The sequence below is a fragment of the Ptychodera flava genome, chromosome 19 (genome assembly GCF_041260155.1).
Source record: "Ptychodera flava strain L36383 chromosome 19, AS_Pfla_20210202, whole genome shotgun sequence".
In the NCBI taxonomy this organism is placed as follows: Eukaryota; Metazoa; Hemichordata; class Enteropneusta; family Ptychoderidae; genus Ptychodera; species Ptychodera flava.
The window spans coordinates 20733316-20760395 of record NC_091946.1 but is presented as its reverse complement, the minus strand read 5'-3'; the positions used below and the strand labels follow the sequence as shown (position 1 = coordinate 20760395).

Here is a 27080-nt window from a genome sequence, read left to right as displayed (position 1 = left end):
TATATATATATATATATATATATATATATATATATATATATATATATGTATGTATATGTATATATGTGTGTGTGAATGTATATGTATGCATTCAGATATACGTGTGTAAATTATTCGACATGCGAGAGAGAGAGAGATGAGGGCGATATGCACAACCGTGTATGTCCATACATATCTTGTTTATATATACAAATTGATGTATGGTCATCTACAGACACACACACACATACCCCCCCCCACACACATATTCTATATATATATATATATATATATATATATATATATATATATATATATATATATATATATATATATATGCTGTGTTATATGGTCAGATCTGCTCAGCAAGCGAATAATGAATAGGGCAACTTAAATAATAAGGGGGTACATGTGTCGTGTACATTTCTTACGATGACAAGTAAAAATAGCGGAATGAGATGATCATAGAAAGGAGAAAAAAATAATTTGAATTGATGATAAAAAAGGAATGAGTGTCGGTTTAGTCTGGAGGTTGACCACAAAGGGTCGTTCCTTATGCTTTGGGCTCATTAGGAGTGAGTTAGGCTTCCACCAGACCATGGCTCATCCCGCTAGATACGTGTCGTTAATAAGTGTCTTTAATGTGATATATGATGATGCAATAGTCGTGCAACGAAACGAAAACAAACGATATAGTTGAAAGCGAGTAGAGAGGGCGCTATAAAGTTTCTTTCCCATTCGGTTTTCGTGAACACAACGCATTCAAGTTAGTGGCAGGATGATACTAATTTAGGGTTTACATTGTTCACCATGAACTTTACACATTTGATTCGCTCACGTCTGGGCCCTCAAGCAAGTACACACGACGTAAGGGCAATGTCAAAGCATTTTTTAGTTTTTACTTGTGTAAACCCAGGGATCGTTCAGTTATTAGGGCTTGGGGTGGGCCGGCAAATTCTTCTTTTGCATCAGTCAAAATAAGTGAACCCCCTACCCGACCCCCTATTGCCCCAAAAATTGATTATTTCCCCCTTTTAAGATGACAAAAATTTCATTTCCCTTCACCTTACCCATTGCTTGAGCAAGTATTGATCCAATTTTGAATGATAACACGGACCATTACTGGTTCATAGATACTATATAACAGATATAACCACAGAGGAAAAGAGATTTTTCCCAAGATCCTGCTCTTCTTCCAGATCTCGTATACGTATAGTGTGTCTCAGAGGGTTTAAAAAGTGCTTCATCACTGCTGACATTTTTATGGATTACAACATCATCATCCTCCACCCCGGCAAAAAGCTCTAAGTCTGATATGTCACTGTCACTGTACCATAATGCTACGTAAAGGATACTTTACTATATAAAATATACACATATTTCATGTTTATTTTAAATGTTATAATACAAAAAAGGCATATTTATGTGTTTCTCCTTTATTGCTAATTGACATAAAAAATTGAAAATTTTCATTATATTCCAGCCTTTGTAGTTATTTATTTATCCAAATACGTTTTGTACATCTCTTTCCTGAAAACTGGTCAGCGTATCAGCAGTAGTGCCATGCAACAGCACAAGGGGAACCTTTCAATGTATGCCAGGTTTCAGTTGAACATATAGCTTGCATACTAATCATTGCCTTACCTCAGCAAAAGGCTGATAGGAATTGTTCATTGCCCTAAGCGAGCTCAATTTACACGAAGACGAGCCTTTACATATTTGCCAAGGCAAGATCTTCATGAGACAGATACATAGGCCATACTTTTATTCAGATAATAGTCATGTGACTTCAGAAAATGAAATCATGCAGAGCATCATTTATATTTCCCAGAATAATTCGTACACTGAAATTGCTTTTTGACGCCGTGGATCCTTATGAAAATCAAGTGACCACCCTGTGCTATTTGAAAAGTACGTGACCCCTTCGCAGTTTTCAAATTGAAGGTGACTCCCCCCCCCCCGGATTTTACCTAAACAACTGAACGCTCCCTTCTGGAAAAATACAATAGTCGTGTGCTAGCCTAGAGACAAGAGCTGTCTGCGAAGCAAGTCATGAAATATCATATCTAACAAAGCTTTGGACTCTGTAACTACTTTCCATGTAGACCATCATGGAAACAGAGCGCACCCTCAGCGATGGAGGTGAGAAAACCGTGATCTACACACAGAGGAGTGCGTTGAATTGGACAATATTCTAGTATTTTTGCGTCATACTAATGGAGCAAAGTGATTCTAGTATCGTCATGAAAGTGACTTGATTGGGATCAGACATAAGGGGACAATATCTGTAACGTCAGATAATAACATTGTTATAAAAAGAGGTACACTTTCTTTCACCCTTTCCCTAAAATGAGTTGGAAACTCAATAATTGCTCGCAAAAAGAGCACATTTCAGCCCTGTTTGTTGTCATCTGACGATATGGCCAGGCAGACTTTAAATGGAGTGGCAACGTCCTCTATCCCGTAAATCGTGAAAACAGAGCGCGCCATCAACGATGGAGGTGGTCACACCAGGGGACTGTGTCAATATGCACGACACTTTAGCATTGCTTCATGCATCATCATACCTATGAAGGAAGTACGTCATGAATACATGATTTGATTTGATTTTGTCGAAGGGACAGCAGTTTTAAGTCAAAAAATATTTTCAGAATGTTTGTCAAGAAAAACGAATTGCGTTTGCTCATCCTTTTTCCCTAGAATATGTTGAAATACACAAATAATTATCTGCAAAGACAACACATCCGAGTCGTGCAATAAGCGATATTATTGTTGACAAACTTTATGATGTCATTCACAATAATACTAAGTGACATAATTTGAACTACTTTGGGATAATTGGATATTGCAGTAATGTTGTTTAATCAGCAAATTTAAAATTTTGCAATTGCTTGTTTTATGGGCAATTTATAATATTCGTTTTGATAAATTTGAACAATTAGAAGATCTCATTCTCCAAAAACAGTTCCAATCGTGTTGTCAGATGCAGTGTCAGCAAGAATTCGGACATTACATACGTGCAGGCTGTTTTAACAAGTTGAACTCTTCAAGTTGGCAATAGATAAAAATACTTTAAAACAGGCTACATCAAAATTTACCGCTGAATGAGCGCTTTCAATAAATTATCATCACCGCCTATCGATATCATGCCAATGCTTAGGCTAGGCCTATTTAACATCACGAAATGATAGCTATATAAACAAGACGTGGCAGTGCTGATGATGATTAGGGATGATTGTGACCGACCAAGCTATGATCATGTTCATGATGGTGTGGTTTTAGGCCGCCTGTTTTTGTCATTGTTGTCGGCTTTTAGTAGAAGTTGATATATCATGACATAGTACCATAATTCGCCTGACTGACAAATGCCCCACTATAGTTTGATGAATTTTTATTCGTCACTATCGGCGACGAGTTATGTCACTAAAAGTCGATGGATGTGTGGATACCGTGCACTGATGGCAGTAATACGTCTGTAACCATGACAACCATTGCGATCAACGACGTCACCATCGTCAAGCAAGTGTCATTAGGCCCAGTTCCTAATTCTAGTAATTGAACGAGAAATAAAAAAAAATCCAAATAAAGAAACGTATTCGGTCAGATTTTTTTGACGAAAGAATGGAATTCATTAACGAAATCAAAGCCGCCGCCGTTCATGATCAGTCTTTTACATGAAATAGCACCTGTGCCAGTGAACGTTTGTATATCTGTACATATGAACGGCAGATCGATGCGAAGTTATCGACGTGCCAGTCCTCTAGCTCACAGCGCATGCCTCGTAACCTTTAGCCCCGAAAATTGTTATGAAGAAGAATCACAAACGCCAGCTCGCTCTACGCGTAGTCGCAAACCCTGCTACCATACTAGCATTGCATCAAAGTTTGTGTAATTGCAGGGAAGAATTGTCATCAAATCGAGGCCTTTGAGTGATAGTCTATTTCTGCCATCTGTTAGAGAAATGGTCTCCGGAACGAGAGAGTATTGATCGCCGGACGTCAGGTCAATCCCAGGACCCAGGTGAGGCCGAGGTGCATGCAGTTCTCTCTGTCACTGGTCCAATGACCGACCAGTTTCAAACGGGCTAAAGTGGCGTGCTATTTCTGAGGCATCCATTTTCATGTTAAAGTACGACTTTCCGCACGGATTTCATCAGTGAGCTAGTTTGATATCTGATACATTCCACCAGATTTTGTCAATCGAGGGAGGTACAGGCGAGACGCATGTCTTATAATTTGTCCTGACTAAGTTTTCTAATTCATCCCAGAAAATACCAGAACAACTTTTCTCTGATCACTTGTATTGAAAATGTAATTGGTGTCTGATCCTGTGCTACAAGATGCAGATGGTTGTTAAGGGTACAGCCGCCTGTGATTAGATTTGCTATACACACCAAACAGCCTCTATGAGTAAGACACGGTCAAATAATTTTCCATGTCATACGTGCTGTCCGGCGTATATACACCTATAAATCACAATCCCAAGCGATGATGAGTTGGTGCACGAGGTAGATAGTGAAATGTGGAGCTGAGAGGTATGTGGCAGCAGCGAGTCTACCTATTTGTATGACTCCCCTACAGTACAGGCTAGATCAAATACTTGTTTACATCTCAGTGAATCAGAGGTCGTCATGTAGACAATGAAGTTATTTGATGGAGACGTCTCGCTTGGTCATACCATGGAGCTAAAAAAGGAGCTCCATGGTCATACGTTGCACTGTGGAAGTGAGAGTCTTTCAATATCCATGGAGGTAGAAGGGACAGTACCGCCATGATTTATTTTCCAGCCAAGATGGCCCATCCCCTCTCAAGGGGAGAACCATTTGATTTTGGTGAGGGAGGGGATTTTTGGAGAAAGAAATTGTCGGCAAGTAAAGGAGAAAAAAAATTGATTCCATGAATTGAGGCTTGAAAAAAGAAATTGTGCCAGTTTATTTGCATTGCTTCTGCAATATGGTAAAATAATTTGATGCAGCACTGACGATAGAAAAAGTATGCTGTCACATTGACGAGAAAATTTGCTGCCATGCCCATTTTCTGCACCCCCAGGAATCAAATGGTTCTCCCTATGATTACAGAGACACATTTTCAGCTATGAATCATGGCATTCAATTCATGTAATGTCACCAGAGATAGCAGATACCATATATTATGTAGGTGTCATAACTTGTGACACCAGATCCATTGTGCGTTGTTGACTCCAGCCTATGACACCAAATTTGTCTGTGGTATTCCAATAACTTGGCCTTGCAGAATGCATGACTAGAACCAGACGGCAAGACAGTCATCTCCAACATTTGTTTGAACCAAGGAACGTTTCTGACCTGAGTCAATGATTTGTCTGTCTACTACCATTCCAGCCGATTTCGTGCACCTTATAAAACAAACCTTTCATTTTTTTAGCTCAAATTTTTTCATGTGGAATCATTCTCTTTCATTATAAGGCCATTTAAAGAAAATTCTTTGTTTGCCGTCCTTGGATTTTGGAGAAACCTACCAGCCAGCAAGGGAAAAAAACAAACACAGACAAAAAACACAAGTGTATTAACATAGGATCAATTTTTATTTGTTTTCCTTTGGAAAAATAATATTTTTATTTGTAATAGTGTTAACATTGTGTTTGTTTTCATAATTTTCTCTGAAAACCTACCAGCACGTGGATGGCAAACAAAGTATTTTATTTAAAGCACCTAATCGAGAGTAAAGATCGGGAGGTCACTTCGCAGAGCCTTGTATCAGTGAAAAAAATTATCTGATATTTTAATACTGACATTTAAAATTCCAAATGGCCAGTTTACAATGTGTAAACTTTAAGAGGAAAGTTCATTTTTCAATTTTCACAAAAACAAGACAGTGAAAATTTCATTAACCCTTTGAGCGCCAAAGTCAATTTTTGTTGCCCTAATAAAATATACCTCTGTCAATTTTTGTCAGATTTTTGCCAAAATTTTGATAAAAAACCGTGGCCAATGAAATTTCGTGTTCATGTCATCCACAATTATCAAAAAAATTACAGAAAAGTTCATAAAACTTGGTAAAATGTTGATCTAAAATTTTTGGTGGGAGAAAATACTGTCCTCAAAGGGTAAATTTCTCTTCATTTATTCCACAAGCCTTAAAATGCGTCCAACAGACACCAGTAGGGCATGAGAGTACTGTAAAAACTAGTGTTTAAACAACAGTCCCCAGGTGCACTTTGCTCTAGGGTACAATATACATGTATGTTGCGCCTTCTGGTTTTGCCTATCCTAACTGCCCCATTGTAGAGTTGATGTATTGTTATTCACATATCTTGTTTGCTTGGTATTTTCATATTCCTAGCTGCTCTGTAGCTGAAATAATGTGATCAACAAATAATTTTTTGTAATTTTAGGTGTATTAGATACATTCTCACTGGCATTCTACTTTCTTTTATGTTTGTTTTTTCCCTTATATATACTGAAATTCTGTGCTATGGTGTTTTAGATTAATAGCATAACCCCTTCAGAATTATACCACTGTCTAAATAAATAACATAAAATTCATCATTGTCAGTCATTCATTTATTGATTGTAAAAGTCTTACTGGTACTGTATACTTACACAATCATAAAAAACCTTAAACAAATTGAAAAAATTTGATTAATTTATGTTACATTTGAGCACATGCCCATTTTCAGCTTTATATTGCAAATTATTCACCAACCACATGCTATTATTGACAACAGCAGAAATTATAATATCTGGCCTTAGGGTTGTGAATAGTGGTTTTGAAAGTTTGCCAAGTAGCTGAGCTTTGCACAGAAAGTATGATGGTATCAGAAATGGCGGGCAACGGAAGTTTACTGGTGTACAACAGAACCCTGGTGATATCTACTGACCAACTTATTAGTAAACAAAACTCCCGGACAAAACTCTGATTACATGAACGGTACCTTCCTTCTTCCTGCCACTGACACACAGATAGACACAACTATAATATTCACTGCAGGGTAATTTGAACCATACACCAGGAACTGTGAATGAAAAAAAGAGTGGAATCACTTCCATATTCTGTGACAATATATAATATACAGGATCATATCAAACGGTTGAGAGTGAATGGGGGGGAAGCTTAACTATCGTTTCAACGAGTGGAAGTTTAGGCTGAGGATATATACAGTAGACAAATGAAATGTTTATTGGTGGCTATCAACGGTTCTATCAAATATATTTTACAGTTCCTGTTTTTACGAGGGAAGTATTATATGCAAAGGGCAGTGGAAATGTTATGCAGTGTGATTCGTTTCTGGTTATTCTACTCACTGTTGACAGGAAAATTACTTAACTCATGTTTGATAAATTGCAAAGTCAATCTCATGTTGAACTTTTCAAGCAGTTTCTTTTGTGAGGGAAGTACCGGTACACTCTGTTATACTAACGGAAGTATCAGAATGTTTTAAAGCGACCCACTCTCTTCGGATGAGAAGTTTGGTAAAGTCATGTTGGATGAAACAATTACAGATTCAGTCTTCTTATGGCATTGTTTCATAAAGTGAATGTTTCAACCTTTTGCTATTAGAGGTCAGTTTGTATAGCCCTCATTCATTCTCAGTCAGAAAGGTGGACCGTTTAACAAGACTCTCTAAGAGTTGACCCTTTCACAAGCAAACTTTGGTACATCTGCGTTCTTTTGAAATTTTACACAGATCTGCACATACATGTCAATGCATGTAAAAGCGTACATATACCGGTAATTTGTGTAATTTTAGCAATTTTAGCAAACTACTGTTTGATTATGATTTCTAGTAAAGGGGATTTGAACCTGATGAAGTCGCTAGGTTGTGTTTTTGCTAAGGTTTAGGAGCCCTGGTAATATTTCTGCTGTTCCCTAGTATGATTGCATTGATATACTAAGGGGCCAGACACTCAGCACCAAAACCAGGTCCTCGCACACACTTTCATCTCAAAACTATTTCATAGCAGAACTATATCATCTCAAGAACAACCTCATACCATATAATGTAAAACACTTTGAATAAGATGCATAGTTTTTAGCAATTTTGGATTTTCATCGTAATCAGCGGGTATTAGATCTAGCTAAAGTGACATCTTGAGCATAGTAAATATGAACAAAAGTTTAAATGAGCAGCATCTTAAATTAGTGAATTTTAACACTTTGCTATATCAGCTAAAGAAGGATGTCAGCTAAATAGACTTGTTTTACAGTATGCTACTGCGGCCCAACAACCACCTCATACCGAAACAGCTTCACGCCAGGTACTGGCTTGTCTCAAAACCAACATGGGTCACAGTTTAATGTTTTGTCATGTAACTTTGATGCATTATTGTGTGTGTCAAGACATTTTGGCTACAGAAAACCTGTCCTTCTTCATGAGACCATAAACACTAGAATTAGAAAAAGAGAATAAAAGTGTCAGCAAAACCATGTACACCTGTACATGTGTAATAGCGTTGATCGCGATTTCGGGTTTGTTACTAAATATAGCTGCATGCGCACGACTTTCGGACAAATATGCTGAAATTCAGACAAATTTTCTCATTGTATGGGCGGCTGTTGTTGCAACTTGTAGTCTCAGTTGTCAATTCATACGAATAAGTGTGACGCTAAATAGCCATTCTAACACTTGCAGGTTTTATTTTCGTCGTTTATTCGGAAAATGCGGACAAATGTTTATTTATGCATATTAATGAGAGAGAACAGTGACGTCATTTGCGATCAGCGCTATTGTAGCATTATGGGTAATAGTATGGTGAAAGTGTCCGGCCATGGCATCGCAGAGACGAGAGACGTTCGCAGGGCTAACTCTTGTCTTGTTGTGCAACGTAAGTTTCTTGAAATATGTTCACATTCAAGATTTTTGGAATAGACAGGTGATGAAACCTTGAGCATTTAAGGGTCATATTCAGTCGAATAGCGCTGATCGCAATTTTCAGGTTTGTTACTAAATGTAGCTGCACACGTGTGACATCGGACACCGCTGCCTGAAATTCGGACAGGTTTCCTTGTTCATGCACAGCCGTTGTTGAAGCTTGCAGTCTGAGCCATAAGTTCATATTCATGAGTGAGTGTGACTAAAAAGTTTTAGTATCCATTGTAACACTAGCAGGTTTTATTTTCATCATTCTTGCAGAAAATGCAGTCGAACGTATATTTTTGCATATCAATGACAGAAAAATGATGTCATTTGCGATCAGCGCAAATACTGGTCGGCAACAGTTTTGGGCGAAGTGGAGTTGTTTTAAGGTGATATGGATTTGGAAGCAAAATGGTTTGGGGCAAAGTGACTCCCTAGGGTGAAAAGATTCTTTCATGAACTGTGTTTGGTAGGAGATGGTTTTGGACAAGCTTAGGTGGTATTGAACTTCTTGGTTTTGGTGCAAAATGTCGAGAAATCAGTCACAAGGAAGGGTTCAAAGGTTAACAAAATTGTGAAGTCAGCAAAAAACTAAAGACAGCACCACTCTTTCAGGTGATTCTCTTCAAGGTTATGAAAGGTCAGAATCTGATAAATGTAGCAATGAAATGAGAATACAGAACAGAGGGTCACCTTCCCTATTCATCACCATAGTTTGGTTTGACCCACATTGTAAACTGCAGTATTGTTGGACCTGCGAAATAGAATTGGGGTTAGAGAAGTCATAGACAAAAATCTCAGTTATGTACAGCTACAAGAGAGTCTGTCTTTGGAAAGGGAAAATTGTTTTACTTCGCTTTTTTTGTTCTTATTTTTCACTAAAACATCCTGCACTGCACCAGTATCATGGCCTGAGTTGTCAGTTTTGTATGTGCCAGGTGTGAATCTCTTGCAAATATTTGTACACTTCTATGTTGGCAAGCAACATAGTTGATCAAAATAGAAGAAAAAATTAGGGTTAAGAAGTCCATACAGTATTGGGTGGTTCCCAGGACCATTATTTGGAGTTAATTCAATCATATTGGACATCCAGTATGGTGTTTCTGTCTTTATTCTTTATTGATATCCTGTTGCAATTGTTTGTCGCGGTAGCCTTTAGACCTGGTTGAATTGCTACTGTTAGGGTTAGTGCCAAAAAACCTCCAATTATCCTAGAACACAGTCCAATGCGTAATGTACTACATGGAAACATATGGAGATCAAGAAAACACAGCCTATAGCCAGTGGTATCATCAAGCAAGGCATACTCAACCAGTTCATGAGTTTGTGCAATCTTGCTTTATATATACATGTATATTGCTGTACATTTATTTACACATACCCCTGATGAGCTAACCTGTTTACTACGTCAAATATGCATGCCCATTATGCCCTTTAACCCTTTCACCACCGTAGTTTGGACCAATTCCATTGTTTTCTATGGTCAGGGTTCGCGTTAACGCAGAATTCCGCGTCCCTGACGCAAACTTCTTGCATTGGACGCAAGTCGTGAGTCCCTTGGACTCTTATCGTACACATATGCATCTGACACGGCCGGCTTTGTAGCGATCGATCTCTATCTCTCCTTTGATCCCATTGTTACTTTGCGGTCTGCCTGCATCTACGCCTTTGACTCCCCTTTCTTCAAAATATGTTGCCCACTGACTTCCTGACAAGTTAGAAGTTGGGCTACAGCGTGTGTACAGTGGTCTACTTGCTTTGATCATGGTTTGATGCATTGTGACGTTAATATATTTGCGTGTTGGTGAGTTTGGTTTGTGTGCTGTTGCGTTGCATAAAATGTGGAACCCACAAAATATTTAGGGACCCCACATTTTCAGGGACCTATCAATTGCCAACATTAGTGCGAACCCTGATGGTAAAGTTGGACCTCTGGAGAGGGAAATGGGGGGTGAAAGGGTTAAGCCTTCCTCTATTTTGCCTTTTTCCTGGCTGTGTTTTCATCATATCTGATGGTCAGTTTGTTCATGAAATTTGTTTCTACATCTTTGCATGCAGGATTCCGCATGGAGTGTGCAAGCTGAGGGACATTGCCCAAGATGGCAGTGTTGTCACTACACTTCCTTGCCAAGACGGTCATAGTGCAGATACTGATCGACCACAATGACAAGCATACGGAATACAGAGAGAGGGCGCAGGGCATCATCCGGCAGTTGCAGACTGACCACTACGCATCGGTATCCGAGGACATCTTGGAGACGTTCACAGAGAATTACCCTAGTATAGTCAGTGATGAGCTCCTCTGTGTGCTGGCTCCCCCACATCTTAGAAAGCTACAGCTGTTTGGGTTCACCAATGTCAAGGATATTGAAAACATCCACCAGTTGTTCAGAAAGTAAGTATACATGTACCTGTACAAGTCACATGACCATGGATGATAACCAATGAGATGCAAGGTATTTGTCATGTGACATGTTGGGACCATTTCTATTCTGTCCAGGCAATCTTTTCCACAGCACTTTGGGTTCATGTACATGATGTGATTACACTGACAAAATTTTGTCTTCAATAACATAGTCTCTCATATGAAAATATCTACCCCCTGGTAGACATGAAGTTCAAGATTCTCAAGTGAAGCATGATTAAATTAAAGGAAAATATTTCCAAAATTTTTACAGACTCTTTTTCAGCAAGGCAAAATCTGAGTCAAATTTGATTTCTCATATACGTGCATTTAAGGTTATAGGTAACACGAAACTAAAACCTTTAAACCTTAAATTCCTAAAACTTTCCTCAAGAAACATTAAACTATTTTCTTTCATAATAAAATACAACAGTCAGGGATATTTGTGAAAGTTTGGGGTCAGAGAAACAAATGACATAAAATTTAATAATATTTTATTTATTTTTAAAACTGTGGCTATACCCAGTTTTAACTTACAGTAAAGGCAAAAAATTAAATTTTCAATTTTCACAAAAACAGGAGGATGCAAACTTCATTTATTTCACAAACTTCAAAAGAAGTCCACACAAGCAACCAACCAGAAAAGTTGAAAAATGTTAGTTCAAAAAATTGTCGTTGAGGCTCATTACTCTGATTGTAAATTTTTATGTCCAGAAAAAAACATCTTCTTGAAACCAACACAAATTCAAATAGTGTTGATGTACAATATGAGCAGTGCAGAGGTCATGACCTTGCTTTACGGCATGCATCACACATATCATTAGCATATCATTAGCGTATGTTTCTGTCAATACCAAAATTCATGTCACTTCTTGAGTGTGGTGTTAATAAGTGGGATTGAAATTATTGTTGGTGAACTTCCCTGTTGTGCTGAAGCATTTTCAAGATGCGGGACAATGTCATTGACCTCTCAAATAACACAGAAATGACAAAAAACTGTCTACAGACAGGGACTTTTTTCCCTGTAAGTATCTCATGTTGGTTGATTTCAATTGCTATTCTTTCATGGCTACATCACAAGCCATTGCCAAGTCAAATGTTACTGTTAGTAGCTAGTGCCATATTTTCACATGCAAGTGACAATGGGCATGTATGTGATCTTCTGTGTGTATAGTGGGATCATTATTGCCAGTATCTGTCATTAATTGTGTTTAATTATTGGTTTTATGACATAATGTGGCGTCTTATCATGGAATATGTCCATAACAAACATGGACATAGTCATTGCACTTGCTAGTGTACAGAGGTGTGCAGAAAAAAATCCAGAGTTACACAGGTGATTTCATTAAAAGTGAAAATTCATCATGTGAGGGCGCTCTTCATGATTACCTATCACCATGTACATATGTGTACCTGCTATTTTTTTATTCAGACAGTTGTTGCTTTGCATCATCAGTTTTGTGATGTAACACCACTGTTATATGTGTAATATCCTTCTTACTCAGATCATGGACATGTCTATGCTCAGATGTTCAAAGATTGACTCATGTCAGAAAACAAAGATGAATAAAGATATTGGTGTCATTCAGTGTGCATTTGTTCAGTCATTGTCCGGGACTGTGGTTCAGTTCAGAGAAAAAATATAGTTGCTACTACATCCTGCATGTGAATTATGTGAATTATTAGACCTAGTGGGCCAGTAGCTGTAAATATTGATCTTTTTTCACTATTGTCGTTTTTCAAAGTCAACTATAGTTTCTTGTTCTACTCCCAAGTATGTCAAGATATACGGTGTTGAGCTTGTCAACTCAGCCAGTACATGTGTAGACTGCATTGTTATTGTTGATAAGTAGTCTGGACTAGAATTCATTAATGGAAACAACAACAGTGCACTTTAAACTTAAAGATGCTCTGTTTACAGGTAGATAGTTAATAGTTGGTGTTTCACCATGCTTTGGGGAGTAGAACAAGAACTTGCATTTGACATGCAAAACAAAGTAGTTAAAAAGAATAAAAAAAAACTTACAGCTACTGGTCCTGTAACCCTTTCACTGCTATGGTTTGAACCAATTCCATTGTTTTCTATGGTAAAATTGGACCTCTAGACAGGGAAATGGGGGTGAAAGGGTTAATAACATGTCATTTCAAAGCACTATCTGTGACGTACCCTCAGTATATTAATTCAAGAAGGAGTTGCCATAGTGCATCATCGCTTTTGTGATGTAACATATTCCTGCCATATATTTTCCGTACACCCAGATCTTCAAAGATTGAGACACTGTCCCTGGACGGATGCGATGGCCTGATCAGCATTGACTTGTGCTACTTCCTCTGCAAGACTCTGACCCACTTGAATTCCGTCACCATGGAATCCTGTCCTCCTATCACAGATGAGCATGTACAGGTGAGTAGAGAATGCACAAACACACTTTTGGAATGTGAATGGACACACAGACAATGTGGGCAACGGTTATTCCCCATTTGCCATTTCACGGACATGGTTTGATCTACGTGTAATCCTGTAAGTTCCAATGCCCTCCTCATTTTACCCCTATACTGGGAAATGTAAGATAAAGGTTTTTAGTCCCCACGGACGAAGTCCAGGGGGACTTATAGATTGGGTCATGTCCGTCCGTCCGTCCGTCCGTCCGTCCGTCCGTCCGTTCACGCAGATATCTCAGACATGCCCTGGTCAATTTCTTTCAAACTTTGCACAAGGATAGTACCCTACCCCATACAGATGCACGTCGATTTGTTTCACAATGCGATCAAATTTGGCCGTGTTAGAGGACTTTTTAGTTTCCACCTCCATAGACTCTCATGTATAAGGCAGCTGTCCATAGACTCCCATGTATAAGGCAGTCCATAGACTCCCATGTATAAGGCAGTCCATAGACTCCCATGTATAAGGCAGTCCATAGACTCCCATGTGTAAGGCAGTCCATAGACTCCCATGTATAAGGCAGTCCATAGACTCCCATGTATAAGTCAGCTCTGCATAGAATCCCATGTATAAGGCCAAGTAAAATAAAAATTTAGTTTCTCATCATATTCATATAGCAAAAAGGATGCGGTGACACAGTTTTTAGCCCCACGGATGAAGTCCAGGGGGCTTACAGATTGGGTCATGTCCCTCCATTCAAGATGAAATCTCAGATATTTTGACAAGATGTCACGTGACCTCGGTGCCCTTTGACCTCAAATATACATATTTGTCCATAACTCAGTAACCACATGTGCTACACCCTTCACATATGGTATGATGGGACACCTTATGACGCCACATATTGTACCTCATTAATTATGCACATATCTAATTTTGAGCAAGCCAATAGAGCTAGAGGTCTGATTTTTGGTATATAGGGATAACTTAGCAATACAATTTTTTTGACAAAAGTCACGTGACCTCGGTGACCTTTGACCTCAAATATACATATTTGTCCATGACTCAGTAACCACAAGTGCTACAACCTTCATAAATGGTATGATGGGACACCTTATGACGCCACATATTGTACCTCATTAATTATGCGCATATCTAATTTTGAGCAAGCCAATAGAGCTAGAGGTCTGATTTTTGGTATATAGGGATAACTTAGCAATACAATTTTTTTTGACAAATTGTCATGTGACCTCAGTGACCTTTGACCTCAAATATACATATTTGTCCATAACTCAGTAACCACAAGTGCTACACCCTTCATGTATGGTATGATGGGACACCTTATGATGCTACATATTGTACCTCATTAATTATACGCATATCTAATTTTGAGCAAGCCAATAGAGCTAGAGGTCTGATTTTTGGTATATAGGGATAACTTAGCAATACAATTTTTTTTGACAAGATGTCACGTGACCTCAATGACCTTTGACCTGAAATATACATATTAGTCCATAACTCAGTAACCACAAGTGGTACACCCTTCATATTTGGTATGATGGAAGACCTTATGATGCCACATACTGTACCTCATTAATTATGCACATATCTAATTCTGAGCAAGCCAATAGAGCTGGATGTCTGATTTTTCGTATATAGGGATAACTATAGAATAGAAATTTTTTGATCAAATGTCATGTGACCTCTATGACCTTTTACCTAAAATATACGTTTTTGTCAATAAATAAGTAACCACAAGTGCTATGTCCTTTATATTTAGTAGGATGGGCGACCTTATGACAACACACGCTTTACCTCATTGATTATGCACATATCTAATTCTGGGCAAGCGAATCGAGCTAGATGTCTGATTTTTGGCATATAGGGATTAATTAGCAATATATTTTTTTTTTCAAAATGTCACGTGACCTCGATGACTTTTTACCTTGATTATACATATATATGCATAACTCAGTAACCACAAGTTCTATACCCTCCAATTTTGATAGGATATTAGACCTTAAGATGTCACATCTTGGACATCATTTATTATCCACATATGTATTTCTTGGCTGGCCAATACAGCTAGAGGTCTGATCTATTTTCCCGATTTAGAACCATAACTTAGACATGCCTCATGTGTTTCAAATTGGGAAAAACAACATAGACCTATGTACCCATAGATCTTAACATATACACTCCAGTGATACTTCTTAAAGACCACATTTACCTGCCCCATCAAGACTAATACTCCCCTATTTCAAGTGGGGACTATGTCATTGTCAATGACTTGTTCATTGTAAAAGAATTAAATGATATTTTTTCCTCATCTAAAAGTCTACAGTTCCAGATTTTTCCTTGTTTATCAGTTTGACTATGCAAATTGCTCATATCATGCCACAGTGTTCCCTTGAAAAATCACCTACTCAACTGAAAATTATGATGTTCCTTTTATGAAATGAATATGATATCCATTAATTTTTTGAATTAATAAGTGACAGTGCCAGTGTGTGAAATTAACTTGAAATGCATGACGGTCCAAAGGACCAATAGCAAAGGGAATCTGCTGGTCCTTCTTGATATATATTGGTCCAACAAAAAAACTAATAAAAAACCCTTCAAAAATGTACTTTCAATTGAAAATAGCTGATAACATGGTACATTATCAGTTTCTCCTACTCTGCTGTTGTTATATAATATTGATACAAATAAATGAACAAATATATATTTTAAAATTTTAATATTTTTTGCCCAATAATATATGCCATGACTAGAGGTAGGTATCACCCCGTACCAGATCTTTACGAAGTCTTCATTTCAGATCTCTGTGGAAAATGGTTTTATACTTCATTCCAAAATTAACATGGGGGAAAAGTCTTTCAGTTTTCATTCCAAATTAATATGAGAAAAATTCTTTCAGTCCTCATTTCCAATCAACATGAGGAAAAGTCTGAGTTTTCATTTCAAATCTCTACCATATGGGAACAAGTCTCCAGTTTTTCATTTAGACCATCAGCTATTTCAAACAAATCATGGGCATCATTCATCATCCTCCTCAGAGCTGCTATAGAGTCTCCAAGCTCAAGTCAGATACATAGTCTGATTCTACATCAGTGTCCTGATCAGCACACTCAGTAGCAACTGCATTTGCAGCATCTGCCTCCTTTAGCACAGTTTCCTTTTCCTGAGTAGATGTAGATGCAGTGACGGCTACCTTATGGGCAGAGAGATCGCCGTATGCTTGTCAGCATGCCGCAGTACATCTTCGAACTCATCAAATAACAACCAAACGCGGAACTCATTCTGCCATGCAGGCTGAAAAAGATTGCAGGTTTCGTCTTTCTCTACCATATTCCCTTTGTGACTCTTGCTTCTCCTTGTCGTTTGTTTTTCTTGTTTACGGGCTCACACCCTTCCAAAGACGCCACATATTGGTAGGGCGATCTGCAACAGCGTAGTTAGGTCGCGCACGTGTGACAGCAGACTCACAAGACCTATGACCCTTCTATCAAACTTTGTTATAGTATCAAGAATTGTGATCGGTCAAAATAACAGCCTGCCCGTGAAATTGGCCAATTGCGTGAATTATTTTTAAAAAGTTGTAGCTGTCGTTGCTGTCGTTCTCTGTCCAAAGAGTTGGTAATTCCTTACGTACTCCAGTAGCAAAACTAGGAAAAACACTCATGCATGCGGGGATCGGACCGACAAATAGTAGGATACATTGCTAAACAAATTCGATTTTCAAAATTATTGTGTGAATTTTGCGCTGGTCCGAAGGACCAGTGGTCTGGAAAAACTGCTGGTCCGTCGGAGATTCTGTTGGTCTCGGACCAGCGGACCAGCGTTAATTTCGCAGGCTGAACAGTGCCCTCTGAACCCAACCTTACACCAGAATTTTAAGCAACTGACTAACTGAGAGCATTGTACCAAGTTTTTCTCATTCATAATTTTTATTTAATTTATTTATTTATTTATTTATTTATTTCGAGAACCAGCTCATACACCAAAAACATACAGAAAAAAGGGGGACTGATAAACTATAAAAAACTATAAAAAAACTAAATCATGATGGAAATTAAAACTGTCAGACAGAGAAAACTTTAAAAGCAGTCGGAAAACAGTCTTTTCCAGAACAGGCTACCACACATAATATATGTATTGATAGCAGCACTAATGACCTATGACCTACTAATTTTTCCATAAAGGACTACATTTTTAGACACTCCCATGTTTTGAGGGACATAAATGCTCTAAAGCATGATGGGAGTGACCTCTGACCCTGTTTTTTCTATACCACAGTTTCTTCTGATGTATTGTCCATCACTTACCCATCTGAATATTGCATGGAATGAAGACATAACGGACGACGTCTTCAACTTGCAGTCCCTCCTCAGGAGGACATCACAGTCAGCGGCAGACCAGGAATGGACGGCTCCTAGTTTGAACAGTGTCGACGTTTCCGGATGCAGATTCCTGACCAGTAACTGCATCCGGCACTTGGCCAAGCTTTGTGGGTCCAAGTTACAGGCTCTGAATGTGTCCTACACACAAGTAAGTTCCCCAGGGTAATTCATGGTTATCAGAGAGGTGGGACAGATGAAGATTTGATCATGGTCTTGTACAAATCCCAAAGCCTGACTCTCAATACACCACCACAGTCAGTGCACATGTTTTCAATCTGATATACATTTCCCTATTAATTTTCTTCTTTACATATTCTAAAAATTTGTAAATGGTTGCTTTAAATTAATGGCTGACAAAATAAAAGTCCTGTAGTGATCCTAATTGATCAATTGTACTTGATATTGAACATGTCTTTGGACCCAAGTCATTCAGTCACCAAATTTGTCAAAGTTTCTTTGAAATCATGGATTATTTGATAAAATAGAATAACAGAGTTGATACATTGTTTCAGATGGACACCAGTATACTGTGGTATTTATCAGGGTACAACCTGGAGACTGCCGTACAGCTTGCCGTGTCTCAAGACGGTGAGATGTTGGATAGAAGCAGGAAGGAGGAAAGACTGATTTCAGACCTCGTCCTGAGCCATAGGCTGATAAAAGACAAACTGGAGGAGAAGAAGCAGAAAGACGAGAACGGAAGTGATGAAGAATCGTCAAGTGATGAAAAATCTGTGATGGAGATGGCGGGAAGACGTGCCTTGAAGAAACTGGTATGTCTAGTGATATTACCAATGGTGGTCATGCACAACTTACTGGAGAAATGAATAAAACAACCAAACCAGAAAGGTCAGAGGTGACAGCAGGTCAGATTGCTGCCGATCTGTGTACAGATGAGCAGAGAGTGGAGGGAGGAGCAGGCAAGAACTGTGATGCCATGAATGAGTATTTGGAAGAGCAAACTGCAGCAGTTGCCATGACAACAGATGTATCGCAAAAGGACACTGATGCAATAGAAGTTACTGGCGAGAAACATTGCGTAGTGACAAATGGTGTAGGAGTGAGAGGTGAAACTGAAGTGATGGCTGATGGGAGATCAGACAATGACGTTGATGTAAATGATGTGGATTTTTCTATCCATGACTCCATGGGTAAGCAGTCAGGAAGCACAGCATTGCAGTCCAATGACACTCTCAGTACTAATGGAAAACCGTCCAACTTATCCCAACATGAACAAAGCAGTACTACCAACAGTCTTTCCAAATCCAGTGCAGCCACTGACATCAAACACGACAGGTCAGAGAAAGTGGACAATTACCCTGAAGGTGAAGAAAGTCATCTTGGAGAAAATTCCATCGCATCTGAGAACACGAGCCCAAGTGAGCACAGCTCACAACACGACACGAGCAAAGATGATGCCGAGGAACTTTCTGACATGCAAGCAGTGAAGAAAACACAACTCTTCCAGCCAAATATCACATCGTTAGATATCAGCAACATTTCCTTGGAACATCCCAGTACGGACAGCGCCCTCAAGGAATTCTTCACAGCAAACAAGAAGATGAGAAAATTCTGCATTTCATGGCCACTGCTCAATAACTTCACCTTGGAGTTCATTGCCAACAATTCACCAGAACTCAGGTACTTGTCATTGGTAAGTAGAAACTATTTAACCTCAGCTCTGGGTTCAAGTGCAACAGCACTACTTTGTGTCTATGTATATGTACAGTTGCAAAATAAACCAGTCAAAAAAAAGAGAGTGAAAAAAATCAGATTGAGGCTCGTAGAGTAGTGCTTATGGTCATAGTTTGAGAGTCAACGCTGAGCAGTTTTGGTTTCCTAGCAAAAAACCGAACACAGATCTTGGTAGGATAAAGTTTCTGTTATCATGTTTGATTTGTTGCATATCTAATGAAAAATTTGCATAATAATGGCTGTCCTGCCTCTGCTGTTCACAGGAAAATGCTGCACTATTAGTCTCTGCAAAATTGACTTGTTTTTGACTCTTGTGTTCTCCATAACCACATCATAATAAAGTCTGATTCCATTTATTTCTTCACCAATTAGATTGACTGTGAGTCGTTATCGAGTGCCGGAATCATTTGCTTGAACAAATGTCAATATCTGGAACATCTTGATCTTAAAGGTAACTTCCCTTATTTCTCATTTTGTTTTGAAATATTTAAAAAATGTCATCAGCTGTGATGTTTATTTGTTTGTTTGAAAGTTTCTCAAGCTATTTAAAGGGCCAGTAGCTGTATCTTTCAGTTATTTTTTCATGATTTTTGTTTTGAATGTCAATTGCAAGTTCTAGTCCTACTCTCACCCAAATTCATGTTAAATATCTACTATTTAGCTCATCAACACAATGTCTATATGTGTCAAATGCACTTTTATTATTCTAGTCCAGACCAGAATTACTTTATCAACAATAACAATGCAGTTTACACAAGCACTGGCTAGGTTGACTAGATAAATATCGCAGTATACTTTGTGCAACAGATTTTGAAACTGTAGCTGACTTAAAAGACAAAAATATTGAAAAAAAATCGTCAAAAATTAAAGCTACCGTGCCTTAATTGATGTATTCAAGTACTCTGCACAGTAGTCCTATTTTGTCTAGCCTTTTTGTGAATGTTAACATATTATATGTAGTCAGGCCTCACTTACTATGTAGGGTTTAAAGTTGAAAGGATGACGAACTGCAGCTATTTTCTGTTATGTCATAATACCATACCTAAACCATTGCACGTGATACCATGGGGGTCATTCAGGTATGTTATCGATACCATAAAGTCAAGTCTGCCAGGGATAAGCAAAGTACATTAAACCGTGAATTACTTTTCAGTCAGTCTCTGCACACATAAAATCTATGGTCATGTACTTAGTAAGAGAACAGCCAGTGTTTCTTTCCTTCCAGGTGTGTGTTTCATATCTGATGCAGGGTTGGCGCCCCTCTTGACCAACACAGACTCCTGTCTCAAGTACCTGTGTGTTGCAGAAGCTAACATCACTGATTCCTCCATGCAAAGAGTCAGTAAATATCTTGCTACAAAGGTAAGAATTACTGCTATAAAATCTGAGGTAAGGCTCGCCTCCTGCCCAAATATGGTAAATTGATATATATATGCAAATCAGAATTATATACATTGGGTTCATTTATATTTGTATGCAAAGGAGTTGTAACGTATTGTCTGCTAATCTAACATTTGTGGGCAATTACACTAGCATGTTGCTTTTGCCTGCCCAGGACATGTATCATATTTTGCATGATGGTTCCTGAGATTTATCTGTATTTTTGAAGGGGAATAATTTTCCTGACATAAAGTATTTAATTTTGAGGTGCATATTATCTTAGATTTCTACATTTCTTTTGATTCTAGATCCAAAATTTTGATATATCGTGGTGTGAAGAAGTGACAGATGTCGGCATACGTTCTGTGGTCGAGTCATGTACATCCCTGAAGAGCCTCAGCATCCGCCAGTGTCCGACCAGTGATGAGACGCTGCTCTGCTTAGCAGACAATTGTACCAAGCTGACGGATCTTAATTTATGCGGAGTTGGTGACATAGAGGATGAGGTGGTGGTTGCCATAGCGAGGCAGCTGTCACTCTTGGAGAAGATCGATCTCAGCTGGAATCCAAGTGAGTCGTTTGATTTGTGGAACAACAGAAAAAGAAATGTTGTATAGTAATTGTATGGGATTACTGTAGGACCAAAAACTGTCACATAGGATTGCTATAGGATTTCTATTGGACAGTAAGATGCATGTGGGCCTCTTCTGAACAGTCATCACTATCCGGCAAACATCACATGGGGTATTTTTGTAAGGGCTGTCATTTACATCGGGGTACTGTATTTAGTATTCTCTTGTGATTGAACAGAATTTGCCTTAAATCTTTGAAAGAAAATGAACAGCGAATCAAGAGCACTGTAGGAATATGAGGAGAAGTTGCAATCTCAACACAGTAGCATTATGCAACCAAGGTTTGGTGTATTGTGTGATGTCATGTGGTAAAGTTGTGCTTCTACACATGAAAATATCAAAGAATATACTTCTTATTAGTAGCTCTTTTCAGTTAATTTTGCCGTTCAAATTATTCCCACTCTTATTTTTGCTGTCATGAATGTTGTAACGAAGAATTTCTGGTCAAAATAGGTAAGCCTTAAATGCCACACACTGGCCTGACATGAGGATTCAAGAATTATTACAGTAAAAGACACTAGGAGCTACATTCATATGTCTTAAAGATTAAAAAATAAGTATCTGTGATATTGTTTTCTTGATACTTTAGATCTGACGGATGTTGCCATCAGTACGTTGCTGTTGTCCTGTACACTGCTGAAGGAAGCTATACTCTGTGGACTGAAGTGTATCTCCTCAAAACCATTCCTTCCAATTGTGGCAGGTGAGGAGATTTTTATTACTGAGTGAATGAAATATATTGCAGTGTTTGGTAGTTATATAGGCGATATTTGCACCGGATCTATTTCAACTTTTTTATAAGATATTAAAAGTGCTTGTTACACCTGAAGTAGGCCCTGACAGTCACTGGTTGGCTGCACAGCTCCATCCCTGCACATGCACCTTCAATGATTAAGCTTAGCGCGGTCCACGTTGGTTCCTCCTGGCTGTGTGATCATGGGATTTCAGCAATTTGACAAGCTATTCCCAGCCTGTCAAGCACTGAAGGGGGTTGCTAAGTACTGCAGTGTAACTTTATAATTTTTACACGAAAGGTCTCGTGTTTTCATCGTTTGCTTCTTTCAGATTACCCAAGATGGAAAAGGTGTAAAAGCCTGCTGAGTCTGAAACTGAAAGAGAGGAAATTATTGGAGGAAAATGGCGATCCTCATCTGTCAAGCGATGAGGTAATGTCACAGCAAGGGAAACAGTTTCATTAGGGATACAATTCCTTTTATTGTTTTCAGTGTATGTCTTTTGATAGGAACAGAAACCAGATTGAAGAAATTATTTATACCCTTCCATACCTTAGGTCATTCTATTACCAAGGTCATGGTCATGATTTCCATGATGTCATTCAGTGTTCCACACAGAGTGGAAAAACAGAGGATGGCCAATTTACATAACAATACTTAATTAGCATATCATTTTGTTGTGGAAATGTATTCTTTTGTATGGGTATTAACATATGAATAGAATGCCCTCTAGACAGAAGGGTGACCCATCCATCAAAATCCCCATGTGGGAGAACGCTATTGTTGTTGATATTGGGGCTGCAGAACTCAATCATTAAACTTCATGGCAGTTCTCAGTGTGCAAGAAGTCTCGTGATTTTAAGGTTAAAAATTTGTCAGTTGCAAATTTCGCAAATTCAAGCTGACATAATTCATATTTGATATTTGGGATGAAATCTGCCAAAAGACTGAACAAAGACTGAAATTCATGGTTTTGCAGAACAAATTTTTGTACTCCAGAAATATGGCCGTATAAAAAATATAGTACTGCTGTACTCTGTACATTAGTACTATATTTTTTAGGTACATACTACCTTATCATTATCGGCGGCAGTACTGATTTGCATTGTGTTTTTCTTTTTCTGCAGGAATATGAAGATTTATACATTCCGCATCGCTCGACCACCTACTCACCCTGCCTTAGACATATTGACATGGAATACTGTAACCAGATTGACGACGACCTCATAGCTGAGATTGTTGCCATCTGCAGAGGAACTCTGAAAGTCAGAGATTACTACGGACAGCAAGTGGAGCCCAAACTACTCAAGTTTTAGGAATGTAAACGCTCCCTGTCGTTGTCTGCATGCTGATGTTCCGCTAAGAGTTTACAGCAGAAATTATTGCAGTTCCCTGTTTGGATGGCTGGAACATCTCAAAATTTATTTGAAATTACTTAAAGTTTACTTGAAATTGTTAAGATTATCGGCCACTTTAAGCTTGGCCAATTTTTGCAGTCACCATGGAAAGACCCTTTGCATACATTGTATATCAACTATGGTTTACATGTTATGGTATTTATTGAAAATCAACTTTCTCTGATACCTCTGTTCTGATGTGTGAGAGTACTATTGATATGAATGTATATTAGGTATGATTTTAAGAAGTGTTTTGATGAGATCTCCAAGTTTCGGACAAGCCACTGATGACCAGTGCAATTTCAAGTAAACTTTCAGCAATATCAAGTAAATTTTTAAACATCCTAGCCTCCTGGACAATGAATTTTTGATAATTTCTGCAGAAATTTTAGGATCATTTTCTTCTGAAAATGGACAAAATCACAAGTTGCAGAAATCCACCATATGCAAAACATACATTTACATAGAGATGTACATGCATTTACATGTAAAGGTACGTGAAGAAAGGATTTAGTCTGTGACCTTTTCACCCCTATTTTGCTGAATGGATTCATCCACCCTATTGAAAAGAATCGGCATTTACTGAGGTCTGGAGGTTCAAAGGTTAAAGGTGTAAACTGGCTGTGGTTTGAATTTGTTTTGTTGCTTCTGTTTTGTGTGAAAAATCACTCTATTGTTTAGACATAAATGTAGCACATAGCTGTTTATTGCACTACCAGCAATGTCATTACAGACATGAATTGTCATTTACGTAGAGTGACAATGTGTCAGAGCGTGGAGTAATAGCAAAATGGTCAGATTACATTTTCTTTGTACAGAGTCTGCTAATGATGTGTTTGAAGTGTAAAAATTTAAATTTCACGTGCCGGCAAGGAACGTCCTGTATAATGTAAGTAAATTACTGAAATGTCTTGATTAACAGTTTATGTAATTAATGGTAAAATAGTTACTGTGTCTTCTTTACACCCATATATCCAAATATTCGGAGTCCAATACCGCCATGTAACAAAATGAAGTCAAAGCAAAATGGGCTGCTTTTAGGTAGTACTTGCCTCAAAATTGAAAGCTTTAAACTTTTGCACAAACTTGCCATAAGGAAACTTCAGCCATTGTCTTTGAAAATCAAGATTAAAAATCGGGGGTCACAGTGCGAATTTTTGTACTATTGAAACAACCATAAATTTACCGATATTTGAAATTCAAAATGGCTGCCATCCCTGTGTTAGCTCTACAAATAAAAATTAAATTGTCGATTTTCATAAAAATGAGAATGTGACAAATTTATTTACTCCAAGAGCTTTGAAAATGACCGCCACAAGTGGTAGATCAGAACAAAATTGTAAGATATTGGACGTCTATAAACCTGCCCTGGAGGCGCAACCCTCCTGATCAGGAACAAGGCAAAAGCAGAGAAAATGAAAGCACATCTATTGTTATGACGCTAGCGAAACCAAATAGAAATTTTGTTTGACGATAGAGTCTTGATAAAGTTTTAGGAAACAAAAGAGTACTAGTTTCAAAAAGTTTTTGCGTCTTAAGTGAATGTAATCATTAATTGACTGTTTTTCAATTGTATTCTCAATTTGCCGTGGCATGTTATGAAGGGATTTTCATAACCTGAAAATCTGGAATGCTAAGTTTGGAGAACGAGAAACAATATTCTTATTGTACTCAAAGAATTTGAATTTTCACTGGACAACAGTTTGCAAGTATTTACACCCCATATGCTTTTAGAGTACGTGTATAATTTTATTTTGTTACTAGTTTGTTTGTTTATTTGTTTGTTTATAGTTTCCTTTCCTTGCAAAGCAATGAAAATATTGTTTTTGATCTTCTGTACAGTGCTGTGTAAACTGTAAAATATGTAATACTATGATATGATTTCAAATTGATAAGAAGTGCTTTCCCAAAGATTATTTCAAGTATTTACCATTCTCTGTTTCATCACTGATCCGTGGTATGACCCCAATTGTTGATAATGGCAGCCCAGATCTGTCTTTGGGATATGCTGGGGATGAGCGCTTTGATTTTTTGAAGTGATTGTTCATGTTGTTGATAGAAAGTAGACCAGAATTATAGCAATAGTACTTGATCCATGTGCCTTCCATGATTCTGGATGTATTTTTCCAGAAAAGATTGTTAAAATAGAGTACTAAAAATATGTTAGTAGAGACTTTTTTGACATATAATTTCTCTAGTATTCATCATGGACTAAACTTGATATGTTAGTCTGTTGGATTGGGTTTTAGATTTACCAATTGCATGTCACTTTCTTCAATAGAAATTACCTATGGGTACCGGTATATTATGGACCATTTTGATCTTCTCTCTACCAGTGTGAAGTACACTTGTCCCTAAATTGTGCCAGTAGAGATACAAGTATTGTATCTCAGCATTTTCCCATTCCCACTGTTCATGGGTCAAACCAACCACAATTTATAAATAGTGTTCATGGTTGAGAAATCCCAAACTTTGATTACAGAAGGGTAACATGATGGAGTCTACCCATGATAGCATTGACAAAGACACTTTCTGGTCAGCATTAACGTTTATACGTCTTTAGGGCTTGAGTGTCATTCAAAATTATCCCACTATTAAAATTCTAACTCTGCAGCTATTTTTTGCAAGAGTAAAGATTAATGGACAGAGAATTGATCTTTATGAATTGCAAGCGACCTAGGGAGTTATTATTGTTTGGTTTAGAATCCAGTAAACGCTCTCAGACAAAAACCAGGTGATTCGTACACTTAACGTATCCAAAGGTTTGTGTCCACTAATGCTTTACTCATGCCCCAATTTGTACACAGAAAATTTTCGTTTCAATCGAAAAAGCAGCTTACAAAATTTTGTACACTGAGGGCTTTACTTTCTATTTAATATATGGTTTTTTTTTTCAGTGTTCACTAAAATCTGTGGGTGCCCTCTGTGTAGGGAGCTTTTTTTGGTTAACCTTATTTTTCAGTGGGAAAGCATGTATGTCAAGACAACTATACCTATGTACAAAATTCTTGCTCAAATTTGTTAAAAATTCCACAAGCTGTAGATTCATTTGTACAAATGTAATTAGTTATTTTGATCATCATGAAAAAATCCATGACTATTTTGCATTATATAAAAAAGAAAAGTACAATAGCAAAAAATGCAAAAGCAGGTGCTTATCACAACTGATTGTAAGTTTTGCCTAGTACCAAGGATGGTATATGTAAAATAAATAGTTCTGCTTAGAAACGAGAGTGAC

At 38.0% G+C, this 27080-nt stretch overlaps 2 protein-coding genes across 2 annotated transcripts; both read left to right on the top strand.

Moving 5' to 3' along the window:
• The first annotated feature begins 3768 nt into the window (after window positions 1-3768).
• Window positions 3769-27075, top strand: LOC139118858 (uncharacterized). The gene is made up of 11 exons (XM_070682373.1): window positions 3769-3999; window positions 10873-11209; window positions 13478-13622; window positions 17901-18152; window positions 18517-19658; window positions 20072-20150; window positions 20925-21061; window positions 21388-21649; window positions 22301-22414; window positions 22777-22877; window positions 23573-27075. Exons 5-11 carry the CDS (start codon window positions 18780-18782, stop codon window positions 23759-23761), a joined length of 1761 nt encoding a protein of 586 aa, XP_070538474.1. The 5' UTR covers window positions 3769-3999; window positions 10873-11209; window positions 13478-13622; window positions 17901-18152; window positions 18517-18779; the 3' UTR covers window positions 23762-27075.
• LOC139118081 (F-box/LRR-repeat protein 20-like) lies at window positions 10914-18631 on the top strand. The gene is made up of 4 exons (XM_070681376.1): window positions 10914-11209; window positions 13478-13622; window positions 17901-18152; window positions 18548-18631. The coding sequence occupies exons 1-4, from the start codon at window positions 10914-10916 to the stop codon at window positions 18629-18631; spliced, it is 777 nt and encodes a 258-aa protein (XP_070537477.1).
• Window positions 27076-27080: the final 5 nt, after the last annotated feature.

What these genes read in the sequence shown, in the direction of transcription:
- LOC139118081 (XM_070681376.1), top strand. Translation starts at nt 10,914, where the DNA reads ATGGCAGTGTTGTCACTACACTTCCTTGCCAAGACGGTCATAGTGCAG. An exon ending in TCACAGATGAGCATGTACAG is followed by an intron (nt 13,623 to 17,900) that starts GTGAGTAGAGAA and finishes TCTATACCACAG; the next exon opens with TTTCTTCTGATGTATTGTCC. An exon ending in TGAATGTGTCCTACACACAA is followed by an intron (nt 18,153 to 18,547) that starts GTAAGTTCCCCA and finishes GGTATTTATCAG; the next exon opens with GGTACAACCTGGAGACTGCC.
- LOC139118858 (XM_070682373.1), top strand. Translation starts at nt 18,780, where the DNA reads ATGTCTAGTGATATTACCAATGGTGGTCATGCACAACTTACTGGAGAA. An exon ending in GTAAATATCTTGCTACAAAG is followed by an intron (nt 21,062 to 21,387) that starts GTAAGAATTACT and finishes TTTTGATTCTAG; the next exon opens with ATCCAAAATTTTGATATATC. An exon ending in CTCATCTGTCAAGCGATGAG is followed by an intron (nt 22,878 to 23,572) that starts GTAATGTCACAG and finishes CTTTTTCTGCAG; the next exon opens with GAATATGAAGATTTATACAT.